This window comes from Diabrotica virgifera, chromosome 5 (genome assembly GCF_917563875.1).
Source record: "Diabrotica virgifera virgifera chromosome 5, PGI_DIABVI_V3a".
NCBI classification, from domain to species: domain Eukaryota; kingdom Metazoa; phylum Arthropoda; class Insecta; order Coleoptera; family Chrysomelidae; genus Diabrotica; species Diabrotica virgifera.
This window is the reverse complement of record NC_065447.1, coordinates 117,610,801-117,635,293: the sequence shown is the minus strand read 5'-3', so window position 1 is coordinate 117,635,293 and position 24,493 is coordinate 117,610,801. Positions and strand designations below refer to the sequence as shown.

General features: G+C 32.1%; 1 protein-coding gene across 1 annotated transcript in view; it reads right to left on the bottom strand.

The window, feature by feature from the left end:
• Nucleotides 1-24,493, bottom strand: part of LOC126885119 (probable multidrug resistance-associated protein lethal(2)03659) — a 185,634-nt gene that overhangs the window by 87,949 nt on the left and 73,192 nt on the right. Inside the window, exon 7 of the mRNA XM_050651551.1 lies at nucleotides 7,962-8,596. Within this exon, the coding sequence (XP_050507508.1) occupies nucleotides 7,962-8,596 (635 nt within the window). The remainder of the gene's footprint in view (nucleotides 1-7,961; nucleotides 8,597-24,493) is intronic.

Here is a 24,493-nt window from a genome sequence, read left to right as displayed (position 1 = left end):
CGAATTGCGCCAATAACTGAGTTCTTGTAGAAGGACTCTAGACGAATCTGACGGTGTACACCTCATATCCGGGAAAATTCGAATTTTTAAGTTATATGCTTCATACATATGATCAAATCTATTTCCTATGTGAAAAACGGGTTTTCAAGCTCAATAATTCCTCTAATAGCTTCAGTTATCATACTTGACCTTAGGTGCATCAGATACTACTTGTCAATACTTTTCAAACTCATGTTTAGTAATCAAAATCGGTTAAGCCGTTTAGAAGTTATTAAGCTACAAATGTATAATAAAATTAACGATTATTCCCGAAATGGTTTATGTAGTTGTAGTGGTTACTACTAAATTTGATCTGGCAACGGGCAATCCGAGTTAATTTAATTAACCGGCCATCCCAATAATTTTTTTCAATCTATTAAGAATAGAAAAAAATCTAGTGTACATTCGATGGACACTAGATCATTTGGGAGATAATGCGACAAAGGCGACCATTTATAAAGCTTAACGTGTAATCTAGAAAAATTGCATTCAACTTCGTACATTTAATTTATAAAAAAAATTTGAAAAACTCCTGATACAAGAATAAAAAACCGCCAAAGGCCGTAAAAATAAGTGGCGCATACAATATTCCAGCTACAAAAGATCTGATATGAATATTACCTGGCGCGAAAATGTATTTTCATTTTGATGCCAAATAAAATTTTAGTTTTATTTTAAAAGATTTTTCCATTATATTTGCTAAATTTGAAGTAAACGCGCCACAAAAGAGTTTCAAAATTCAAACTGTATCAAAGTTACTCTTTTGTGGCGCGTTTTACTTCAAATTTCGTTGCCTCGTGTTATCATCACGCATTTTTTCTTACCTTTGTGGAGATTGTGTGTCAGTAATAAAGTCAGCAGTAAGTCTTGATAACAGAGTCAGAGCCCTGGAGGATGCCTTAAGTGAGGTCAAAATTGACAACAGTCAGAAAATCGAGGAGCTCGAGAAACAAGTTGGTGTAATAGCAGACGAAGTTAAGAGTATGAGAACTAGTTTTTCATCATGTCTTGATGATATTAAAAGGGATCTTTCCATTATTAAAAGTTCCACCACCTCATCGTCTACACAGGGTGGCTCCGGGTATACTGCACCAGTGGTACATAATAATGTGATGTTTGAAGTGTCTGAGAGGCAAAAGAGAGCATGTAACTTAATGATGTTTAATTTAATCCAAAACAATGAGGAAGACGACTTATCTAGAGCCAACGACATCCTCTTGGGTCTGTCAGACTCCCCAGTCAACATACTGAGCTCAGCCAGAATTGGGAAACGCAATAAAAATGGACATCAATCATTACGCCTAACCCTTGAGTCTCCTGAGATTGTTCGTTCAATCTTGAGGAACAAAAGAAGACTCGATAGAAGCTTAAAAGTGTTTATTGAGGCTGACTTAACTAACAAACAACGTGCAGAGGTTAATTCTCTGAAAACAGAACTTAAAAAAGGCAGCGTAATGGCGAATCAAATCTCATTCTAAAATATGTAAACGGTATACCAAAATTGCTCACAAAAAACATAGAAAATCAACAGAATTAAAAGTTCAAGCCACTTCGTCAATACCTGTTTATTTTCAGGACGTCAGAGGTCTGCGAACAAAACTTAATCTACTCTATGAAAATATATCATACTCACAATATGACATGAAACATGGTTGACTAGTGACATTAACAATTCTGAACTACAAATGTTCGACTATAACATCCACCGAAAGGATAGATCTTTATCAACAAGCATTTTTTCTCGTGGCGGTGGGTTGCTTATAGCTGTCCGTAAAACAATATCTAGCACAGTTTTGTTAGCAAGTAACAGTGTTGAACATTTGTTTGTTAAAATTGAAGTTGGAAGCAATAAGATCATCATTGCTACTGCTTATTTCCCACCACGAAGTGAACCAGAGAAATATTGGGAGTTTACGGAGAATGTGGAGAAACTACCGGATGAAAATCCGGATCACAAGCTTTGTATCCTTGGGGACTTTAACCTTCCTTACTGTAACTGGTCCAAGGATGGAATGTCTTCAGTGGGTACCCCTTTGATAGGAGCTTCACCTCGTGAAGTTGAATCCATACAGATTCTCTCAGCTTCATGTTCATACCATAACCTTTATCAAGTCAACTCCATTAAAAATGCACACAACAATTTTCTGGATCTGATTTTCATGGACGATGGCGAAGCTAAGATATCAACAGCAGAGATAGTCCTACTTCCTTTGGATATTCATCATCCACCTATATCTTTTGAATTTAAGTGTGAATCATGTGTTAACAACCCTGGACTGACTGGTGATGCTTTTTATAGAGATTTCCATGCGATGAACGTCCTAGATGTTACAAGGTTTCTTTCTCAATTTAATTGGGATAATTTGTTTAAAAATAAGTCTCTTGATGACATGATCAGTATTTTTTACGATATTATATACTTAACAATTGATCTTTATGTTCCTGTTAAAAAGTATTCAGCAAAGAAATTTCCGGTGTGGTTTTTTCCTGATCTCAAAGTTACAATTATTCAGAAAAAGAAAGTTCACAAAGAATATCTAAGAACTAAATCCCCCACTCTCTTTAATGAGTTTTCTGCATTAAGGGCTCAATGTAAACGCTTAAAACAACAATGTTATCGTGATTACATTGCATTAACTGAATCATCTCTCAGGGATAATATTAGAAATTTTTGGAAATTTGTTAGTAATAAAAATAGCAAACCTAATATACCATCAGTTGTACACTATAATAATGTCACTGGTTCTAGTGGTACAGAAATTGTTAATTTGTTTGCTGAATACTTTTCAAAAACTTATAGTGATAGAGATTGTGATTTACAGGATAGTATTTTAGATTCTGGTGACATCAACTTATCACAATTTACTATATCTCAATTTGTCATTTCTATTTCGTCTATATATGAAAAACTTTCCATTTTGGATAGCAACAAGGGGCCAGGTCCAGATGGTCTTCCACCTTCTTTTCTTAAACGCTTAAGCTTTTTACTTTCGAGACCTCTTTTTCACATTTTTAACCTGTCATTAAAGACCGGGATGTTCCCAGACTACTGGAAAACTAGCTTTATTACCCCAATACTAAAATCTGGAGATAAGTCTCAAGTGAACAATTATCGTCCGATTAGCATTCTGAGTTGTATTCCCAAAGTTTCTGAGAGTATTGTTTGTGACTATTTGTCAGCAAGTTTAAAATGCTGTTTTATCGACCAGCAATTTGGATTTCTCTCTAGCCGCTCCACTGAACTTAATTTATTGTCATTTACCGACTTCCTTGTGGAATATCTTGAAGGTGGCTTCCAGGTTCATGCTGTATACACAGACTTTACAAAGGCGTTTGACCGGGTAAATCACAAGATTTTAATCAATAAGTTGAGAGGTCTGGGTATCCAGGGTGAACTTTTAGAATGGTTGTTATCCTACCTATCTGAAAGAATACAAATAGTGCGTGTTCAGGGTTTTCAATCGTTTGAAATTAAGGTACCTTCAGGAGTGCCACAAGGGTCACACCTTGGACCCCTTCTATTCAATACCTATGTTAATGATATTGCCTCCTGTTTCCACTTTGCTTTTTTCCTAATGTTTGCTGACGATGTAAAATTATATTTGAAAATCGAGAATGATGGTGACTGTCAAAAATTACAATATGACTTGGATCGGTTGAGCTATTGGTGTGATAACAACGGAATGGAACTTAATGTTAAAAAGTGTCACTTAATGGTTTTTGGTCGAAATAGAACTCCTGCAAATCATATCTATACTATTAAGGATTGTCCTTTAGACTCTGTATCTCAGATAAAAGACCTAGGTATTGTACTCGATTCCAGCTTATCTACATCCCCCATATCTCATCTATTGTCTCAAAATCACTTCAACTTTTAGGGTTTATCAAACGTTGTGCAAAAGACTTTCTAAATATCCCATCCATAAAGGTATTGTATTGTTCACTTGTGAGACCTCACCTAGATTACTGTTCATGTGTTTGGTCTCCACACTATAACACCCATATTCTAGCTATTGAGAGAGTTCAGCACAAGTTCTTAAGATTTGTTGCATTTAAACAAAATCAGAGGGTTGATGAAATTAATATAGAAAAGTCACTCAACATAACCTCTCTCCAAATCCGACGCATGCATAAGGATCTCACAATGTTTTATAATATACTACACTCCAATAATTTTAGTCCTCAACTATTGAAGAAAATTAGCCTCCATGTTCCCAGTAGACAAACGAGGCTAAATCAACCTTTTTACATTAGACTGCATCGCACTAACTACGGACACAACTCCTTCGTGTCCATAACACCTAGATTTGCTAACCAATATTCGGAAGGTTTAGATTGTTACAGTTTTCCAAATAAATTTAAAGCTCAGCCTAAAAACTGTGCGTGATAACTTGATATCCTTGTGTTTTATACATTTTTTGTTAATGTTTGTTATTTATTTAATGTTCCTAGTTTGTATGATTAAAATTTTTAAATTTACTTTAGGTTAGGTTATAAATCTCCTGTGATTAATGTTTATACTGTATTTTAATTGGGTGATTGCCCGTTGATAAATAAAATAAAATAAATTTAGCAAATACAGGGTGATTGATTAGTGGGGTAAAGCTCAATAGATCCGCTATAGTAATAGATAGCAATAAAAGTTAATATCAAAAATTTTAGCCACCTTTGAACTCCACATTACGAAATTAGTTAGAATGTTACAGGGTGTTTGATAACACAGTGGCAGATCAAACATATGTTTTTTTAAATAGAACACCCCATATTTTATTTTAAATTCCAAATTCTGCTAACTCCTCCATCATAAAAATATAAAGGTTTGTTATGTTATACAGGGTATTTAATAAGTTATAACCAATTTTTTATGAAAATCGTAACAAGTTTAACTCCCTGTATAAATAAAAATAAGCAAAACAGCAATGGTTTATTAATGCCATATCTTTTTACGTATTGTTAAAATTTTCATGAATGATTGATATTGCTAATTTTCTTTATATCAAATACAGGGTGAGTCAAAACGCAAATACATTATTTTCTCAGTAATTTTAAATGGAACACCCTGTATTTTATATCAATATTAAAAAGTACGATTACGGTACTTTAATTTTTAGATAAATTTCCTATGTCTAAATTTATTAGTTTTCGAGATATTTTCATTTTTCAATGGACCAGTAGCGTGGCCACCGAAATCACCAGAATTTAATAAATTGGACTGATTTTTTTGGGGTTACGTTAATAATGAAGTTTATAAAATACCTACAACAAGGGATAAGATGAAAAATAGAATACAAAGTGTATTTTAATGTGTTAATTTACAAATTCTTCGTAAAGTAAGTAGCTCATTCAATGATCGATTTTAGGTGTGCATAGATGTGTTAGGAGGTATGTAATTTTAAAACACCTTATGTGACTAGATATTAAAAATATTTTATTAAAAGTAGCTTCTTATTTTTTCAAACATGTTTTTTTTTTGCAAAATGTACTACTGATAAATTATTTTTCGTTCTTTATTTTATTGTTACATTGTTACATTTAGATATAAAATTAGTGTTTATTTGCCTTCATAAAACGTTGTATTTTGTGTTTGTGTGTTTTTTGTAAAATTTATTACTAATTTTCTTTCTTTATTTGTTACATTTACATCAAAAAGTAGTTTTTATTGTTTCAAAAATGTTGCATGTTGTGGTTGTGTTTTTTATTTGTAAAATATAATTGTAAATAAAATGTAATACTAATAAATAGGGAGCGGATTTTATGCTAAATGCATATTGGATGCATATTTCGCATATTTGAGAACTTTACTAAATTTTGCATATTTTAAAGAAACGTGCATATTTTGTGCCTATTAAAAAACATTTAGGTCCAAATTAAATTTAAAATTTTTTAATTTGACACAAAATATTTCCCCGCACAGGCTTGTCGTATCTATTAATTCGAGAACTACCTGAAGGGGACGGCTCATTCACTGCCTTTCATTTTTTCTTAGAAAATACCCGATCTTTACGCAAAGTTTTTTATAGTGCTTATAGTAACCCGTTATAAAATGATTGTACGATGTTAAAGTGATGAAGGATGGTTTACCCGGAAATCCGAATTTTATTTACTTTTATTATATTTCGTAGGTACCTATAATTCTGGTGATTCTTTTAAATCCTCTATTGTTAAGAGAATTTACACTTTTAACCATAGTTTTACGATTTTCTAACGGAAATTAACAAGTTATTTTAAATACACCCCAATTACTTCTATTGATGTTGAAAGGAGTTTTTCAAGATATAATAATATTTTTTCTAATCGAAGAACATGTTTCCTCGTAAAGAATTTGGAAAAACACATTGTAGTGAATTATAATCGAAGATAATAATATATTTATAGTGATATTGTTGTTTTATTTTAAATAGGTAACTATTGGTAGCAGTTTTTGTAAAAACTGTGAATAAATTGTATATATTATAAAAAAATGATTTTATTTGAAAGATAATAAATAAGATTGCCGCTCCCCCTATAAAAGAACCCCTTAGAATAGAACAGAAAATTTGTAGTTTCTCGAAATGAGCATTTTTTGAATTTTTGTGCATATGTTGCGCATATTTCGTAATTTTTTAGCGTATATATATGCGCATATTTCATCAAAATTGATCGCATATAAATCCGCTCCCTACTAATAAATTATTTTTATTTCTTTATTTGCTACATTGTTACCGGATTGATAATCAGTAGGTAATTGTCAATTGTCAATTCAGTCATGGCTTACTTAAAATTTAGATAAATTTAGACACATAAAATAATTTGCTCTAAAAAATGAAAATATTTCGAAAACTAATAAATTTGGACATAGGGAATGTTATATAAAAATTAAGGTACTGTAATGTTACTTTTCAATAATGATATAAAATGTAGGGTGTTCCATTTAACATAACTGAGAAAATAATGTACTTGCGTTTTGACTTACCCTCTATTTGATATAAAGAAAATTCGCAATGTCAATAATTCTTCAAAATTTTGACAATAAATAAAAAAATATAGCATTAATAAACCATTGTTGTTGTGCTCATCTTTATTTATACAGGGAGTTGAACTTGTTACGATTTTCATACAAAATTGGTTATAACTTTGTAAATACCCCGTATAACATAACAAACCTTTATATTTTTGTGATGGAGAAATTAACATGATTTCGAATATAAAATAAAATATAGGGTGTTCCATTTAAAAAAGCATAAGTTTGGTATGCCACTCTGTTATCGAACAACCTGTAACATTCTAACTTATTTTTTAATGTGAAGCTCAAAGTTTGCTACAATTTTTGTTACCTATTAACTTTTATTGCTATCTATTACTATAGCGGATCTATGGAGCTTTACCCCACTAATCAATTACCCTGTATTATGAAAAAATCTTTTAAAATAAAACTAAAATTTTATTTTGCATCAAAATGAAAATACATTTTCGCGCCACGTAATATTCATATCAGATCTTTTGTAGCTGGAATATTGTATGCTCCACTCTTTTTTACGGCGTTTAGCGGTTTATTCTTGTTTTTTATTTTCAATAAAAATTATTAGCTAACCGCACGAAGTGACTACGGAGATCTATGTAACTTATTTTTAAATACTAATTATTTGTTATACGATTAAAAATAAATAATGACCAAACAACCCTCTTTGTCTCTTCAACAATTTGAAGAAATTATTGAAGAACATTAAAGTTACTAAAGCACGTAATGGGTAGTAACAAGAGCAGATGATGATTCTTTAGACGCCAGAGTACACTTATATGGCACATAGTATATCAGATATATTTTACCATATGGCACATAGTATATATCTTAAACATTATATCTACATGACACAGGTAAACCTAAACTTGTGTAACTTATAACTACTCTTTACAAGAATACAATTTAACAGTATCATATTTACCAGTTTGTCAGCATAATCTGTGAACTACCCTCACTAAATGTTGCAGCAGCGAAAACAAGAACCAAAAAAATAAGAAAGAAATATCCACCACCATATTGGACATATTTGGAGTAAACTTCATGTGCTACTGTACCAGATTTTTTATTTTCGTGGTAAATTTGTTTGTCTGTGGGTAAATCTGGAAGCAAATTGGAAGTTTCAGTAGCTTCGTCCTCTTTTGATTGATCTTCAGTTGCCTGCTCATTTTGTTTTTCCGTTATTTCTTCTTCTATAGCTGCCAGGAGCTTATCGGAGACTTCCTGTTTTTTTCCAGCAAATTTAATCCCTCCATCTTCAAGAATAATAACTATATCTGCTTTTGAAATGTGTTTTGGATTATGTGTAACAAGCATAACTAATTTGTTCTTAAGAAAACTTTGAATACATTCATTAAAAATATGATTTTGAACTTTTGGGTCCAGAGCCGTTAGTGAATCATCTATAAGATAAATATCGCTCTCTTTGTAGATAGCTCTAGCTAAGTTTATTCGAGCTTGCTGTCCTTTACTTAGGTTCATTCCTCTATCAGCTACTACTGTATCGTCACCATTTTCTAGGATACTAAAATCGTAGCTTAGAGCGCATATTTCAATAACCTAAAAAAATGAATTAACATTATTAATAGTCTAAGAGCTAGTGAACCCTCCGAATAACGGTCGTCCTGTAAGGCTAGAAATTTGTCTAGTGATAATTCATAGCACACCAAAGCTAAAAACCATGACCTGACAGGCATCAGCCGTGCACGTGTATCTACCAGGTGAATTGAAAAGTGCGTAGTTTAGAGGGAAAATAAACTTTCTCCTGTAAGGTTTAAATTTAAGTATGTGTTTGAGTAAGTAATCTAGAAGAAATGTGTACATTGACCGGCGATTCTGAAGAGCATAAGACCTTGCCAGGGGTTTTTCCTAAAATTATTTTTTTTGCATCGAACATTTTTTTTTAGGTTTTTGAATCATTCCAAACAAAAAAAGGTCTTTAGTGATTTTTCTCTTAAATTAATAGTTTTTGTTATATAAGCGATTGAAAATTTTGAAAATTGCGAAATCGGCTATTTTTAACCCTAAATCCTTTGTTTTTTTAATTGCTAATCAAGCGGGCGCGACACTGTAGTATAAGTGAGGACGTTTGAGTTTGCATAAATTCATTATCTCGAGAATGGCAAATTTCAAGAGAAATCCTCAGACAGGTCGATTTTTATTTTTGAATTAGGACTTTTTGGCATATATATAATACTAGTGACGTCATCCATCTGGGCGTGATGAAGTAATCGATGATTTTTTTAAATAAGAGTAGGGGTTGTCTGATAGCTCATTTGAAAGGTTATTTAATCCTTTATTCAGTAATATAAACATTAACATAATTATTTATACAGGGTGCACAAAAAATATTTCTTCTATTTGTCAAATTTAATCAAAGTTAATTTAATAAAAAATTTTTTTTGTACACCCTGTATAAATAATTATGTTAATGTTTATATTAGTGAATAGAGAATTAAATAACCTTTCAAATGAGCTATCACACAACCCCTACTCTCATTTAAAAAAAATCATCGATTACGTCATCACGCTCAGATGGATGACGTCACTAGTATTATATATATGCCAAAAAGTCCTAATTTAAAAATAAAAATCGACCTGTCTGAGGATTTCTCTTGAAATTTGCCCATTCTCGAGATAATGAATTTATGCTAACTCAAACGTCCACTTATACTACAGTATCGCGCCCGCTTGAATAGGAATTAAAAAACAAAGGTGTTTCCGATATTGTATTGCAAAAAACTCTTTGGGATTTTATCAATCAATGTTTAGAGAATATCTATTTCGCAATTTTCAAAATTTTCAATCGCTTATATAACAAAAACTATTAACTTAAGAGAAAAATCACTAAAGACCTTTTCTGTTTGGAATGATTCAAAAAACCTAAAAAAAATTGTTGGATGCATAAAAAATCATTTTAGGAAAAACCCCTAAACTTTAGCCTCGCCTGGCAAGGTTTTATGCTCTTCAGAATCGCCTGTCATTGTACACATTTTTTCTAAATGACTTACTCAAACACATACTTAAATTTAAACCTTACAGGAGAAAGTTTATTTTACCCCTAAACTATGCACTTTTCGATTCACCTGGTAGATACACGTACACGGCTGATGCCTGCCAGGTCATGGTTTTTAGCCTTGGTGTGCTATGAATTATCACTAGACAAATTTCTAGCCTTACAGGACGACCGTTAGTGGGAGGGTTCACTAGCTCTTAAAAATCTAGTGCAGTTTAAACTCAAAAGACTAAATATTATAAGTTCTGCAATGAATACAACGGAAAAAGCAGAATAAAGAAAGACTATTGGATACCAGATGTAACAATAGACATTATTTTTAACAGAGAAGCCAGTGGTAAACTAAAACGAAACTCGATAGGTATAAGGAAATATATCCACAAATAAATAAAATATTTTAATATTATACAGTATCCACCAAAATAAAGAGTACCGAATATAAAAAATATATTTATGAATTAAATTTTATAATACATATATTCAAAATGTGCACTGCACATTGTGCACCATGACGTTAGAAATAAGCTTCATAACGTTTCTGAAGATCATTAAACGTATTTGGAAGTCGTTACTGCAAATGTTTAAAATAAGTTATTATTCTTTGCTGTTGTTCTCCAACAGTTTCTGGTGGATTTTTCGACCGAAATATGGAATTCTTCATCATACCCAAATATAGCCGTCAGGTGGTGTTAAATCCGGTGAATGAGGTGGATGCTCGAAATATGCGCAAACATTATTTTACTGAATGACAGGGAGAAAAGAGCACTTTTAAAGTGTGTAAAAAATTTTAGTTCCTATCTGAGCGCTTTCGGCTTATAAAGTCATCTTGAGAGCTATGGTCAATAATTTCAAAATACCACTATGAAGAGAGAGGGTTCCCATGTGAGATTGAAAAAACTTTTTATTATGCAGTTTTTTATTGATTGAAAAAACTTTATTCGATGTTTAAAAAAAACATTGTTGTTTGTTGTGAAACTTTGGTTTGTTAGGTACATTGAAAAAACATCTAATACAGGCACAAATGACTTTCACAAAAAACACATTACAAAAGTTTGATCATGGTAAGCTTACCATCGGCCTGAAGTATTCTGCATGCTGCCCACGTCCGCTTCAGATGATAAGGTTTTTAACCTTACCATGATCACTCTTTTGTAATGTGTTTTTTTGTGAGAGGCTTTTGGGTCTGTATTAGATGTCTTTTCAATGTAAGAAACCAAAATTTCACAACTAACAACAAATACTTGTTTTTTTCCAAACGCCGAACAAAGATTTTCAATCAATAAAAAAATGCCTGCATGAGAAATAGTTACATGTTTAACAAGGAAGGAAAGTGTTACTTTTCCTCCCGAGAATGAAGTTTACCTACTGCCCGACGCGACGCGTAGCGGAGGGCAGTAATCATTTAAAGGAGGAAAAGGCGCTTTACTCCCATGTTATACATATGATTTTTCCACCTTGCTCAAATAACAAGTCATTTTTTCAACTAACTAACAAAATTAACTGTCAACTGTCGAATATAAGTCAAATTATTAATGTAAACATTGTTAAATCAAAATATCAATTTACTGTTTTTGACCATTCTGCAAACTACAGGGTGTTTTATAAGTAAACGTTAAAATGTATAGATACTTACGTAATAGATAATAGAATGTCGTGTTGGTACTTAAGGGACGGTAAAAAGGGTCAACTCTCGAACTTAGGAAAACACTGAATCTACACTATACTTTTATCTAAAGATACAACGTCCATTATCGTTGGGCTTAAAGAGGTGTTGTTTTACGGGGTAGTCGTTCAGACACCCATCTCGGGCAATGCTAACTATAATAATAATTTCTACTTAACTCCTCCTGGGGCTTTTTAAATCTTCCTATATCTTGGACTGTGAAATTAGACTATACGTGAGTAACGATTCTTATTCGCAAGGTTACCCAAACAAACTACATCAATTTGCTACATTATCAACCTTCGCTTTGTTTGATATTACAGAAACAACACCTCTTCAACGACCTACTTATGTTTAAATTATATACATTTTGGGATACATATTATATTATAAAGAAAGGGTTTTTCTTTCCTTACTATACAAGAATATTGTATAGGGCGTCAAATAAGTTATTTCATTAATGACATACCATGACGTCACTTTTACTTTTACTCACTATAGAGGAAAAGTACTTTTACTCCCTAAGGAGAAAAAGTACGACTTTGCTCCCTACAATCAGGTCAGGAAATGATACTTTTGCTAAAAGTAGGTGGAAAAAGTATATTCAATCTTACACGGGATCCCTCTCTCTTCATAATGGTATTTTGAAATTATTGACCATAGCTCTAAAGATGGCTTTAAAGCCGAAAGCGCTCAGATAGGAGTTAAAATATTTTTTTCCACCTACCTCTAACGAAAGTATACTTTTCCGGACCTGATTGTAGGGAGCCAAGTTGTACTTTTCCTCCCTAGGGAATTTTTCCTCCCTAGGGAGGAAAAGTAAAATAACGTCATGGCATTTCATTCATGAAATATAACTTATTGACGCCTTGTACAATATCTATTTTGTATTACGTAAGTATCTATACATTTTAACGTTTATTTATAAAACACCCTGTATTTTGCAGAATAGTAAAAACAGTAAATTGTTATTTTGATTTAACAATGTTTACATTAATAATTTGACTTTATATTTGACAGTTGACAGTTATATTGTACCTATTTGTTAGTTTTAGTTTTAATAAATTTTGTTGGTTAGTTACATAAATAAATTAAGTAAAAATGAAAAAATTGCTTGTTATTTGAGGAAGGTGGAAAAATTATATGTATAACATGGGAGTAAAGTGTCTTTTCCTCCTTTGAATGATTACTGCCCTCCGCTACCCGTCGGGCAGTAAACTTCATTCTCGGGAGGAAAAGTAGCACTTTCCTCTCTTGTTATACATATAGCTATTACACACTTCTCTCTCCGTATTTTTACTACTCTTCCTCTTTTTAAATTTTAGTACTCTTCTCTCTCTGCCATTCAGTAGTCATCTTCTTCTTAAAGTGCCGTCTCCTAATCGGATGTTGGATATCACCATCACTATCTTTACTCTATCCACCGCTGCTCTAAAGAGTTCTACAGAACTGCATCTAAACCAGTCCCTTAAATTCTTTAATCATGACATTCTCCTTCTTTCCTATACTCCTTCCGCCTCTTATCTTTTCCTGTATTATCAGTCTTAGCATTTCATATCGCGGTCCCCTCATTACGTGTCCCAGATATTGTAACTTTCTTATTTTTATTGTGTTTATTATTTCGCATTCTTTACCCATTTCTCGCAATATTTCCGTGTTCGTTTTCCTCTGTGTCCATGCTATTCTAAGCATGCCTTTGTAACACCACATTTCAAATGACTGTAGCTTATTTATGTGTTCTTGCTTTAATGTCCAGCTTTCAAGTCCATATTGTAGTATCGAGAACACGTAGCATCTCAAAGCTCTTACTCTCAGTTCTAAGCTAAGATCTTTGTTGCAGAGAACTGTTTTCATTGTTTGAGATAGCAATGCTTCTTCAAAAATGGCTTCACTATATGCATTAAAGAGTAATGGAGACATAATACATCCCGGCCGAACTCCTCTCCGGATTTCAATTTCTGGACTGGGTTCGTTATCTATTACAATTTGTGCTCTTTGATTCCAGTAAAGGTTTGTTATTATTCGTAAGTCCCTTTTGTCTATGTTTTTGCCTTTAGAATTTAGACTAATTGTTCATATCTTACTTTGTCAAAAGCTTTCTCAAAATCAACGTAATAAACATGCACATCCACATTCATGTCCATGCATCTTTGAGCTAACACATTAAAAGCAAATAACGCCTCTCTGGTTCCTAGTCCGTTTCTGAACCCAAACTGACTATCATCTATTCCTTCTTCTAGTTTTTTATTTATACGACCATGTATTATTTTCAAGAATAATTTGAGAATGTCACTGATATTGTTCTGTATTCACTGCAATCTTTAGCGTTTATATTTTTAGGGATAGCACAAAAGGTTGAGAGTAACCATTGGGTGCGTTCGGACGACCATAGCGGCTGGCGGTCAGCAGAAATCGGCTGAGTGGTTGTATCCAGCCGTGATAGGGAAAGCTTAGTAAATCTCTCAGTTGCTGGCTTCCAGCGGTGACGTCTGACAGCTACTGCTGGCTCAGCTGTCCAGCCGCTGTGGTCGTCCGAACGCACCCATTGTTTTGGTATGTTTCCTGTTTTGTACACTGCATTAAACAAGTCTACGAGTCATAAGTGTGTACAAAACCATTTCAATTCTTCAAGTCTTTACAATTGAAAATTATTGTGTTACCAAAAATGTTCACAAAGCAAATTTATGGAGCGTTCGGCTGTATGGTTTGTTGCGCTATCCTGTTGAAACCATTGCTTATGGATTCTTAAATTACGCTCACAACAAAAGGTCATTAACCCGCCGTTACACGCGTCTTCTATTGTGACGTGGTTGCACGCGTATGAGCGTCGCCCTCACCTACATCAATTCGACTTATTTCGAGGAAGAATGAATGTCAACATGTATAACTGTAAAATGGGTTGTCCTCACATATTATAGAAGGTCTCGTAAACCAATTTTTTTATTATTAATTTAACAAAACAAAAGTAAAAATAATATAGATCAAAAGCAAGTTTTCCTTATTTTCAATTTCAGGAAGCCACTGAAGTAATTGGCGTTCTTTACGCGAATTCATTTTACTAAAAATACAAATTAAAATTAACAACTGTTCTGAAGCTGTTTCTTTGTGGCATTTATGTAATTAACTATTAATATTTTGTATTTTGATAACGACGTCGTTGTGATAACGATAAATTGTGGTTTATTTCTCAATTAGAATAGGTTAAATTAAAAATGGGTTCTTATCCAGTGGCGCCCCTAGAATTTTCCTCTGGGGGTGGGGGTGGGGGGTTGGCTTGGGTACCGAAAGTTTTTTGTATTATTTGTGAAAGACAAGTTACATTTTCCTACTTTCTTTTATTTATATTTCTATATGCTCTGGGAGGGATTTTAACCCCCAAACCCACCCCCCTCGGTGCGGCACTGTTCCTAACCTAACCTAAACAATAATATTTTAATTAAATCTACCCAAATATTAAACAAAAACCTAAAAGTTTCTTTGAGATAACATAACAGAAACGAGATTTCACCGTGATTGCACGCGCAGTGAGGAATTCTCTCACTTGAATTCTCTCACTTCTTTCAAGTATCACAGAGCACACTGACCGCCTGAAATATTCTATAACTTTTTCATACCCTCTCATGAACGATGCTAAAGGCATTCCTGGATGCTCAAGGGTATCGTATTAGTTAAGACGATTTTATTGGTTATAAACAAATATGGTGAGGTATTCCCTCATAGCGCGTCTAATGGCAGGTTAAATCTCTTAGTCCATTCTTTCACGGTTTTTGCTCTAAATTTTAAAGAACCGCTTGGATTGACATGAAATTTGGCATACGTATAGCTTACATGTCAAAGAAAAAAAGTGATATTGTGCCGATGTGTGCTTTTGCCCTGGGGGTGACTTTCACCCCCTCTTGGGGGTGAAAAAATATATGTCCAAAATAATTCCGGAAATGGGTAAACTGACTAATTTTAAGTAACTTTTGTTCTGTAGAGCTTTTTAGCCAAGTCAACACTTTTCGAGTTATTTGCGAGTGAATATGTTCATTTTTCAACAAAATAACCACATTTTTAGACGGTTTTTCGCAAATAACTCAGAAAGCAAGTATTTTGTCGAAAAAAACGTTCTTAGCAAAAATATAGCTTATGAAAAAGTAAAAAAATGGTGTACGCGTTAGGTCTCTGGATCTCGTAGAACCAGAGCTATAGCTAATTGAAAAATAGATTCATATTCACCAAATTTCAAATAGAATATTTCGAAGTGAAATATCCAAAAAATTAAGCCCTTTTTGGGGAAAACTCATTATAACTTTTTTAAAGTTCTTAAAAAAGGCTTTATTTCTTTTTTTACAAAAAGTTTCTAGCATTAAATTTAAGCAAGTTACGCTCAAAATAAAGTTGGTCCCTTTTGTTTTTGCAAAAAAAAAATCGGGAAGACCACCCCCTAATTAGCAACTTAAATGAAATTAATCGTTATCGCTCCAAAAATTATTTTACTTATGTTGTGTTTATATGATCTGTAAGTTTCATCGATTCAAAGTGCTTATTTTTGGAAAAATTTGGTTTCAAAGTAAAATTTTTAAAAATTTAAATTTTGAAAAATATGCTTTTTTTTCAAAATAACTTAAAAATTGTTAGAGATACCAAAAATCTCGAAAAACAAAAAAAAGTCAGATTTGCTTTTCTGAATATCATGTACTTTTTGTTTTTCTCTTAGACAAAAATTGATTAAGATTTGGTGTTTCTAAATTTGCATACATTCGTGATCAGTGACTCGTTCAACCCATTTTAACTACAGCCCTTTCAATAATAAGGATTTTCAACCGATGAAACTTACAGATCATATAAACAATATACATACGAGTCAAGAAACTTGTGAAGTTGTCACGATTAAGTTCATTTAAGATACTAATTAGGAGGTGATTTTCTCGATTTTTTTACCAAAACGAAAAGGAACTAACTTTATTTTGAGCGTAACTTGTTTAATTTTGATGCTAGAAATTTTTTTTATAAAACAAAAATGAAGCTTTTTTTAAACACTTTAAATAAGTTGTAATGAGTTTTCCCCGAAATGTGCTTCATTTTCGTTTATTTTACGTTGAAGTATTCCATTTAGAATTTGACGAATATGAACCTATTTTTCATTAGCTAGAACTCTGCTTCTGCTAGGTGTAGGGACGTGATATGTACACCGTTTTTTAAAATTTTTTACAGGCTATATTTTTTCTAAAAAGGTACAACCCTTTCAGCACCAGTGGACGTACGACGTACGTCCATTTACTATACTTCAGGACGTACGACGTACGTCAAATTTATTTTATTACGTTTCAACTGTTTTTATTTGGATTTTTTGCTTACACTGAAAAAACGTTTCAAAATAAATAAATAAATAAATAAATACAGTGGAACCTCGATAAGTTGGATTAATCGGGACCGCGGCCGATCCGGGTTATCGACAATCCGGGTTATCCGGAGAATATGGTAAAAATTAATAAAATACGGTACTCTTGCAGATAAAGGTAATTATAATTGCCAAAAAAATTAAATACTTATGTCCAGGACATCTAAATTACGTACAGTTGTATACATTATTGTTTATTTCTTGGTAAAAAAAAACTCAGTCAAAGTGAAAACATTTTTATTTTATCTCATGAAAATCGATTCGGGTTATCGGAGGCCGACTTATCGGGGTTCCACTGTAAATAAATATTGAAAATTAGTATCTGTCTTCAATTATTTAGTTTAGTCACAGTTTAGTATATCGTGGGTCGACCCCTTTTCAAACAAACAATTTTGTCCAAAGACAGGTAGAAAAATATGCGACCTTTATATTTATTAGTAATAGTTAAACAGAATTAGTAAGTACATTTTGGGAAAACCTATTTTATGATTGATAAATACTGTGTTTTAAAAGGGTTTCATTAGATTTCAGGTATATTTACCCAAAATTTGAATACAATCAGGTAAACACTGAATGACTGAATTAGATCCAGATAAGAATGTGTATTTTGCAGGTACAGAGTTTCTTGAGTATTCAATTAAATCCGGAGAAAAGTTTATGTGTCCCTGCTGATAGGCTACTTATGGTTAAAATAAATAAATAAAATCGAAAAGATATTAGTTTTCGATTTAGTTTTAAACTGTAGTTCGAAGTGCAGTCTTCTTTGAAATTATTTTATATTATCTTGAAAACTATTTCTTCTCATGAGTGACAGTGATTCAGACCCCGATTTTTTGTTGTATCACAAAAGTATAAATTATGTATCATATCAATAAAAAAAACTTAATTGTATTTCTCTTTCTGTGTTATTTTTACACTCTGATATTGTTCAGTAAAAAGTTATATCATTTTGAGCGTTCGGTTTGGGGTGAGATGGGGGAGAAGTCTGTAAATTAGTAGTTTTTTTACGTTTTTCGTCAATATTTCTAAAACTATGCTTTAGCGTTAACAATGTTCTATATAAAAATGTTCTACATAAAATATAAAACAAAAAAGGCCCATTCATAATTGTTATAAAATTAAGGTTTCCAGTGTTACGGAGGGTGTAAAGTGGAGGTTTTCGAAACTTTTTATATTTTTTGGGCAATTTATAATATTATTACTGGTGAAAGAAATTTTCTTTAACAGGATTTTGTTTTTTAAATAAAATTTGCTATTTCAGTGGCCGATGGTGATAAGCCCTTGAAGAAACGTCAACCTCACCAAACCAGAATCATCATCACTTGAAAAAAAATATATATATATAAAAAGTATCGAAAACCTCCACCTTCACCCTCCGTAACTCTGAAACCGTTGATTTTATAACAATTATGAATGGGCCTTTTTTGTTTTATATTTTATGTAGAACATTTTTGTATAAAACATTGTTTACACTAAAGCGTAGTTTTAGAAATATTGACGAAAAACGTAAAAAAAACTACTAATTTACCGACTTCTCCCCCATCTCCCCCCTAAACTGGACGCTCAAAATGGTGCAACTTTTTACTAAACAATATGTGGAGCATATAGAACAATTTGGTGTTGGGAGGAAAAATTTTACTTTGGATGTCTGGGTTTGGCCTCTTTTTGGACCAATTATACTATACTACCTCCGTAACTTTGGAACTGTTCATTTTAGAAGAATTATGCATAGGGCCTTTTTTATTTCAAATTTAATGTAGAACATTTTTGTATAGATAGAAGGTTGTTCATGCTAAACCGCATAAATATAGAAATATTGAAGAAAAACGTAAAAAACTACGAATTTACTGATTTCTCCCCACTCTCCCACCCAAACCCGACGCTCAAAATGGTGTGACTTTTTCCTGAACATTATATGGACCATATAGAACATTTGATGTTGGAGGATAACTTTGACTTTGGATGTCTGGATTATGCCATCTTTTGAATCAATTGTATCATACTATTATAAAACAATACGCCACTGAATCTCTAATCCAAATAAGTAAAAAGTGTGGGAAATCCTGGAGAATTATGTACAGGTGCCATCTATCCGTGAGAAAAATTTGGCACAAAGTAGTACATTTGGTTGCGTCTCTTTATACTTTTCACTCAACGGTATACGGTATATGCATTTTAATAGAAAATATCTTTTTTGTACAAGTTATTACATTTTTCAGTGTAGGTTCGTTCCTATGACGTACAACGTACGACCGTTGGTATATAAGCATGAAAACTTACACCGTATGTCCAAACTTAAAATCGCTGGGATTATTTACCTCAAAAAAATTAGTAGCTGGGGGTGAAAGGGTTAAAAGTAACCACTGTATCCATTTCCTAACTTTCTTTGGACGAATATTTTTTCACCCCCAAGAGGGGGTGAAAACCACCCCCAGGGCAAAAGCACATATCGGCACAATATCACTTTTTTCTCTGACATGTTAGCTATGTGTATGCCAAATTTCATGTCAATCCAAACGGTTCTTTAAAATTTAGAGATTTTGTGATATTTTACCGTTAAAGAACGGACTATCTGACAAAAGGTGTCACAATATTATGTCTGTACCGCTCTTGATTGACAGTAACCGGTTGCTCATTCTCGTCTTCAACAAAATAAGGACCAATTATCCCCATGAATAGACAAAGCAACCCAAATGATTACTCGAGCACTGTGGAGAGGCTTTACTGCAGCGGCACCAGGACGTTCAAACCCAAGAAATCGATTTGTTTGTCGGTTGATATAACCATTGAGGTGAATGTGACTTTCGTCAGAAAACCATACCTACGTTTCTTAAAAGATCGGGATCTACATACAGCAAGTTCATCTCGCCTCCAGAGTAAATTTCTCTTTCATCTTTATCCGCAACATTTAGTCGTTATTCCATTTGAATTCGGCATGGAAAAAGTCGCCAATAGATTTAAACATTCGAGGTTATATATTATGATATACCGTCGGTCCGGAATAAGAATGAGATAAGTTCAAAAAGCCAAATTTTTCAGGAGAGAAAAAAAAAACGATTTTTTAATATTTAAAATAGGGACTACATGAGGAGTAATCCTCTAGGAGCATCGGTATGGCGTTTATTCTTACAATAATGACTTTTATTTTTATCCTGTTGGTTCGAATTTCATTATCTAAATTAAATTCCCCCATTGTCAACACTTTTTACAGTTGCATCATTCTTCATTTAAAAATTTTTTAATATTTAAAATAATCAATTATTTTTAATGGAAAATAAGCCACAATTTACCAAAAAAAAAATGATTTTATTAACGTTTCGACGCCCAAGTCGGGTGTCGTTGTCAAAATACAAAATAATACTAAATTAACCAAACATGTTGTTGCTTAGTAAAAAATTCAATATAATTTATTTAATCTGACTGATTTATATCGGCAATTCAGACATGTATTTTACATTTTAAAGTAGAAGACATTAAAATGATATTGCCAATATTGATGAGTTGCGTTTTCTGGGACGACTTTACTAAAAGATAGTTCATTTGATTACATGAAATCAACCTAACTCAAGAATATCCGCCACAAAAAATCATAGCATGTGATCTGTCTTTAAAAAGACAACCAAATGCAACGGTGGCAGTAAAATTCTCGCGCTAGAGATTCCATAGTAAATCACGAGGGAAAACCAGGAAAAACCTCGCGATACTATCCCGACATCGTAAGTATATGGGCTTACATTTTGTTTACATTCAAATCTAATACCAAATTCTGACTTTAATATTAGTCCAGAAAGTCACTGCGCATCCGCTAGGAAAAATATTCTAAGTCGGATATTTTGCACAATCTTACTCAAAAAGGACTCCTTTTAACATATTTGCATGTTGCCAGGACCAAAAGGTGGTCAAAAATTTTTTAAACGTTTTTTTTCCTAAACTTATTTTTTTTGCATGGAAAAAAGTTTTTTTTAGGTTTTTTGGATCATTCCAAACTTAGTGACTTTTCTCTAAAAATGATAGTTTTTGACATATAAGCGATTAAAAATTGAACAATTGCGAAATCGGCCATTATTAACCCTCAAAAACTATGTGAACAACTGAAAATTTGAATGTTGCCAAGGTAGGTAGATATTCTTTAAGCATCGATTGATGAAATCCCGAAGAGTTTTTGCAATACAATATTTAAAACTCCTTTGTTTTTTAATTGCTAATCAAGCGTGCGCGACACTATTTTCCACCGGCAGTATGGTGAAAATGAAAGGAATAAATTCGTTATTTCGTAAACCGGCGACTTTAAGGGAAAATCCCGAAACAGGTCGATTTTTATTTTTAAGCTATGATATTGTGGCATATTTGGTATACTAGTGACGTCATCCGTCTGGGCGTGATGACGCAATCGATGATTTTTTTAAACGGTAATAGGGGTCGTGTGGTAGCTCATTTGAAAGGTTTTTCAATGCTCTATTCAGTAATGTAAACATTTACATAATTATTTATAGAGAAAAGTCACTAAAGACCTTTTCTGTTTGGAATGATCCAAAAAACCTAAAAAAAAACTTTTTTCCATGCAAAAAAAATAATTTTAGAAAAAGAAACAAAAAAATAAACGTTTAAAAAATTTTTGACCACCTTTTGGTCCTGGCAACATGCAAATTTTTTAAAAGGAGTCCTTTTTGAGTAAGATTGTGCAAAAAATCCGAATCAGAATATTTTTCCTAGCGGATGCGCAGTGGCTTTCTGGACTATATAGAGCGTGTCTAGTTAAGTTGGAAACGTATCGGAAACTTTTTTATTATTAATTTTACGAAAAAAAGCTGTTCTTCATAAAAAGTTCTGCATGCTCTAAAACCTAAGATTCAATCATCATATATTAAATTTTATCAATATTATACGAGGTATGTCAAAAAATATGAATTTCGTTTAAGTGTAAAGTAAGTACTTTTATTTCTCTGAATATCGAACATTGTTATTATGAAAACTTGTTTGGAATTAAAAACCAAGATTAAATATGCAATTACATGTTTCTAATTAAAAAAAATTACTAATTTTTCTTAAATTTATGAATACCCAACATCGTTTTTATTTATTACAAATATGATAACTCTTTTATTACCCATTTTTCGAAAAAAAAGTAGTTATTCTTTATAAAACGCTCAGCATGGTCTAAATTCTAAGATGCAACCATGATATATCAATTTTTATTATTTTTACACGAGGTGTGTCAAAAAATATGAATTTCGCTCATGAGTATTGTACATTTATATTTCACAATATTTCAATGAGAAGGATGTAATTGCATATTGAAACATAGTTTTTAATTCTAAACATCTTTTTGTAATAACAATTTTCATTATTGTGAAAAATAAAGATACTTTACTCATGAGTGAAATTCATATCTTTTGACATACCTCGTATAAAATATGTGTAAAAAATCATAAATATGTGTAATAAAAAAAACTAAGTGAAGTATCCATAAATTTGAGAAAAATTTGGAAAAAGTTAAGTACCTATCCATAAATTTGAGAAAAATTTGGAAAATATATTTTTTTAATTAGAAGCATGGTATTGCATATTTGATCTTAGTTTTTAATTCCAAACTACTTTTCGTTATAAGAATTTTCGATATTAAGAGGAATAAAGGTACTTTACTCTTAAACGAAATTCACATTTTTTGACATACCTCGTATAATATTAATAAAATTTGATATCTGATGACTGAATCATAGGTTCTTGCGTATGCAAAACTTTTTATGGAAAATAACTTTTTTTCGTAAAATTAATTATAAGTTTCCCACATGTTTCTAACTTAAGTAGACACTCTGTATATATGCTATTTTAAATTATAAATAATAATATTAATAATACATAAATATTATATACATAATACTACAATATAAAATATGTTTGAGATGCTACGTGTTCTCGAGACTACAATATGGACTTGAAAGCTGGACATTAAAGCAAGAACACATAAATAAGCTACAGTCATTTGAAATGTGGTGTTACAGAAGAATGGTTAGAATAGCATGGACACAGAGGAAAACGAACACGGAAGTACTGCGAGAAATGGGTAAAGAATGCGAAATACTAAACACAATAAAAATAAGAAAGTTACAATATCTGGGACACGTAATGAGGGGACCGCGATATGAAATGCTAAGACTGATAATACAGGGAAAGATAAGAGGCGGAAGGAGTATAGGAAGAAGGAGAGTGTCATGGTTAAAGAATTTAAGGGACTGGTTTAGATGCAGTTCTATAGAACTCTTTAGAGCAGCGGTGGATAGAGTAAAGATAGTGATGATGATATCCAACCTCCGATTAGGAGACGGCACTTGAAGAAGAAGATAAAATATGTACTAACTCGATATGTTACTGACTTACTAATCGTTGTATTTTCTTTCTATTGACTCCCTCTTTTAGTATATTTTTTAACTATTTATAATGGGGAATAAGCCACAATATTATTAAAAAATGATTTTTATTAACGTTTCGACGCCCAAATCGGGTGCCGTTGTCAAAATACAAAATACTACTAACATAAATAAAAATGTTGTTGCTTAGTAAAAAAAATTCTTCTAATAATTTATTTAATTTGACTCATTTATATGGGCCATTCGGATACTCGTACATATGATACATTTTAAAGTAGAAGACTTTAAAATGATATTGCCAATATTTATGAGTTGCGTATGCATATATATAATATCATATGTACGAGTATCCGAATTGCCGATATAAATGAGTCAAATTAAATAAATTATTAGAAGAATTTTTTTTACTAAGCAACAACATTTTTATTTATGTTGGTAGTATTTTGTATTTTGACAACGGCACCCGATTTGGGCGTCGAAACGTTAATAAAAATCATTTTTTAATAATATTGTGGCTTATTTCCCATTATAAATAGTTAAAATTGTAAAAATGCCACAAGAAAATAGCTTCAGAACAACATCTTTTAGTATAGATAACCACATCTTACTACATTCTACCGAAGAATTTGCGACACAATTGGTTTCATTTAGCATAATTAGAGCCGCTTCTTTAATTTTTCTCTTTTTACTATCTGTTTCTTTCAGGAAAAATAGTTGATTATAAAAATGCCACAAGGAAACAATTTCAGAACAACATTTAAAATAGTGATTATACAGGGTGTACCGAAAAGATTGGTCATAAATTATACCACAGATTCTGGGGTCAAAAATAGGTTGATTGAACCTCACTTACCTATATACAATAGTGCACACAAAAAAAGTTACAACCCTTTGAAATTACAAAATGAAAATCGATTTTTTTTGCACATATCGAAAACTCTTAGAGATTTTTTATTGAAAATGAACATGTGGCATTCTTATGGCAGCAACATCTTAAAAAACAAATTAAAGTGAAATTTGTGCACCC